General features: G+C 56.1%; 1 protein-coding gene across 1 annotated transcript; it reads left to right on the forward strand.

The window, feature by feature from the left end:
• Nucleotides 1-1,862: 1,862 nt before the first annotated feature.
• Nucleotides 1,863-3,599, forward strand: Kcna3 (potassium voltage-gated channel subfamily A member 3). The gene has a single exon (XM_076862131.1). It carries the CDS (start codon nt 1,863-1,865, stop codon nt 3,597-3,599), a length of 1,737 nt encoding a protein of 578 aa, XP_076718246.1.
• The last annotated feature ends 219 nt before the right edge of the window (nt 3,600-3,818 follow it).

Genomic DNA, 3,818 nt, shown 5'->3' on the forward strand with positions numbered 1-3,818 from the left:
ACTGTCACATAAAGCATTGTTCTGAGATTTGCGTGAGAGTATTTTACACAGTTGTCCAGATTCACCATTTCACAACATATGTTCCTGCTTAGGCATAGTAAAGAACATGGGTGCTTGTTTGTGCTCAGAAGAACCAGAGGTGGAAACTCTGGAATAAACTGATTAAGGTATTGTAGCGTGAGATGTTTCCCCTTATTCTTTATGCCAGAATTCTCAGTAGGGTCCTAAACACAAAAAGGAATGTTGCCTCCTTGAGCAGAAAGAAATGCAAAGAATCATTTGGTGGAGAATTTAACTCAACAAACATATGCCAAGTTCCCACTATTTCCAAGGCATTCTCACAGTTGCTAGGAACAGAAATTGGGTAAGACCTACCTACTCTTTACCCTAGAAAGCCTGGCGGTTGAGAGCAGTGGTGGGAAGGCATGACCATGAATCACTCTTACTTCAAATCGAATTTTCAGCTCACTTTGGATGGATGAGTTCTCTAGACAACAATTCCTCTTTTGTAAATGATTTGAATGACACAATAGGACGAAAGACTTTTCTAAGACTAGGATTGACGTACGTTGGGGTCGATAAAATTTCTGGAGAAAGAAATTGAGTTCTAAGTGACCACAATAATTTGGAGAAAAGTAGTTTAAGTTCCAAATGGATAAATGTAAGTTATCTCTGGCCCCAAATCCAGCAACAGTGACACAATTTGCAAAATGAATGTTCACCCTCTTGACCCACTAGACCAAGGCAGATTCCCTACCATGGGACAGTGGTAGCACATTAATAAGTAGAGTCTAGGGATAGATCCTGCTCCTGTCCTTCCCAGGACAGGTTTAAGTCATAGAGTGGAGATTTTTAACCACACAAATTAGATGTAGTGAATTTCCTTTTCTATTTTTTCTTTTATTTTCCCATCTACAAGAAATTCTCAAGTACTCTAAAGTCCAGGCTGCCCCTGCTAATCCCCAACCAGTAATTTGGTCATGATTCCGACCCGCGTTAACTATTCACTACAGGAGCAAATCCCCACATGCCTTTCATGACCCACTTCTTTCAGACTCCAGGGGAGAAACCCATCAGCACCTATTACTTCGTTTGGCTTCACTTCCAAACGGAAGTTAAATTATTTACAACAAAGTGAGCTCAAGATGCTGGCACTAGACTTGCCTCCTGCCCAGGAAGCTCACCTGGCCTGCACTCCCTCCCTCCTTAATGCTCAGGCCATGGCAAGGGGTCACTTCTTGGTCTCCCTTCTCCCCAGCCCCCAGGTTGGGCTACCTCAGCTCCGAGGTACCTGCTTCCCCCAGGCGGGCAGACCCAGGTGGGGTGTAGGGGACCAAGAGGCCTACGCTTTCAGGCGGAGGTGTGGTCCCTGCCGCAGTTGCAGCAGCCTGGGGATTGGGACGCCGCCACGCGAACCGCGGGAGGGGGGAGGGACGCTGAGTCCAGGGGTCAAGGTCTGCGGCTGAATTCCCCGAGGGTCAGTTTGGCCGGGTAGGGGTTGCGGGGGACCTCAAGGTGCAAAATGAGGGTGCTTCGGTGACTCAGAGCTGCGATGAGGCCGGCCGAGAAGGACAGGCCCGCGGCTCCCCAAGAAAGCGGGGCGCGCGCCCGCGCGGTGGGCGGGAGGCCTGGGGGACGCGGATGGGCGGGCGCGCGCCCCGCGGGAGGGGGCGGAGGAGGGGTGAGGAGGCGTCTCCGCTGAGCTGCCGGGCGCACAGCGCCAGACTCAGACAGAGCCTCGCCGCGGCGGCAGCAACAGGCGGCGGGCTGGGCTCGGGGACGGAGGGGGCGGAGGCGGCGAAAGGGCGGGGAGCGCGAGGAGGAGCGACTGGGCCCCGCCACTGCCGCCTCTTCCCCACTGCATGGACGAGCACATCAGCCTCCTGCACTCGCCGCCGCAGCCCTTCGCCCACCGCCGCACCCACCCTCCCCAGGACCCTGCGAGCGGCGGCGGCGGCGCCCAGACTCTGGTGAACCCCGGCTACGCCGAGCCCGCCGCAGGCCCCGAGCTGCCGCCCGACATGACCGTGGTGCCCGGGGACCACCTGCAGGAGCCGGAGACGGCCGACGGCGGCGGAGGCCAGCCTCAGGGCGGCTGTGGCGGCGGCGGAGGCGGTTGTGACCGCTATGAGCCGCTCCCGCCTGCGCTGCCGGCTGCGGGCGAGCAGGACTGCTGCGGGGAGCGCGTGGTCATCAACATCTCGGGGCTGCGCTTCGAGACGCAGCTCAAGACCCTCTGCCAGTTCCCAGAGACGCTGCTGGGCGACCCCAAGCGGCGCATGAGGTACTTCGACCCGCTCCGCAATGAGTACTTTTTCGACCGCAACCGGCCCAGCTTCGACGCCATCCTCTACTACTATCAGTCCGGGGGCCGCATCCGCCGCCCGGTCAACGTGCCCATCGACATCTTCTCCGAGGAGATCCGCTTCTACCAGCTGGGAGAGGAGGCCATGGAGAAGTTCCGCGAGGACGAGGGTTTCCTGCGGGAGGAGGAGCGGCCCCTGCCCCGCCGCGACTTCCAGCGCCAGGTGTGGCTGCTCTTCGAGTACCCCGAGAGCTCGGGGCCGGCCCGGGGCATTGCCATCGTGTCCGTGCTCGTCATCCTCATCTCCATTGTCATCTTCTGCCTGGAGACGCTGCCCGAGTTCCGCGATGAGAAGGACTACCCGGCCTCGCCGTCGCAGGAGGTACTTGAGGCGGCCAGCAACAGCACGTCGGGGGCCCCCGCGGGAGCCTCCAGCTTCTCGGATCCCTTCTTCGTGGTGGAGACCCTGTGCATCATCTGGTTCTCCTTTGAGCTGCTGGTGCGATTCTTCGCTTGCCCCAGCAAGGCCACGTTCTCAAGAAATATCATGAACCTGATAGACATTGTGGCCATCATCCCATATTTTATCACCCTGGGCACCGAGCTGGCTGAGCGACAGGGCAACGGACAGCAGGCCATGTCCCTGGCTATCCTAAGGGTCATTCGCCTGGTGAGGGTCTTCCGCATCTTCAAACTCTCCCGCCACTCCAAGGGGCTCCAGATTCTGGGGCAGACACTGAAGGCTTCCATGCGGGAGTTGGGGCTGCTCATCTTCTTCCTCTTTATTGGGGTCATCCTTTTCTCCAGTGCGGTCTACTTTGCCGAGGCAGACGACCCCACTTCAGGTTTTAGTAGTATCCCGGATGCCTTCTGGTGGGCAGTGGTAACCATGACAACAGTCGGGTATGGAGATATGCACCCAGTGACCATAGGGGGCAAGATCGTGGGGTCTCTTTGTGCCATCGCTGGTGTCTTGACCATTGCATTGCCAGTTCCTGTTATTGTTTCCAACTTCAATTACTTCTACCACCGGGAGACAGAAGGGGAAGAGCAAGCCCAATACATGCACGTGGGAAGTTGCCAGCACCTCTCCTCTTCAGCTGAGGAGCTCCGAAAAGCACGGAGCAACTCGACTCTAAGTAAGTCGGAGTATATGGTGATCGAAGAGGGGGATATGAACCACAGTGCTTTTCCCCAGACCCCTTTCAAAACGGGCAATTCCACTGCCACCTGCACCACGAACAATAATCCCAACTCCTGTGTGAACATCAAAAAGATATTCACCGATGTTTAATATAAGATACGAGTGACATACTGTGCTAAGTATTGTGTGGAACGTGCCCCCTTGGTCTGTGATGCCCTTGTTTTGTACATTTCCAGACCATTCATCAAGGAAAGGACCTGAAGAAGTGGAAAGCACACTGCATTCTCCCCCTCCCTACTGCTTCATACTGAAACAGGTGCCTGTGTTGCAGGTGGGCTGCATTCTCTCAGCTCTCCTTTTGCCCCTCCC

The sequence above is a fragment of the Callospermophilus lateralis genome, chromosome 7 (genome assembly GCF_048772815.1).
Source record: "Callospermophilus lateralis isolate mCalLat2 chromosome 7, mCalLat2.hap1, whole genome shotgun sequence".
NCBI lineage: Eukaryota > Metazoa > Chordata > Mammalia > Rodentia > Sciuridae > Callospermophilus > Callospermophilus lateralis.

Coding starts and splice junctions, on each gene's coding strand:
- Kcna3 (XM_076862131.1), top strand. CDS start 1,863: ATGGACGAGCACATCAGCCTCCTGCACTCGCCGCCGCAGCCCTTCGCC.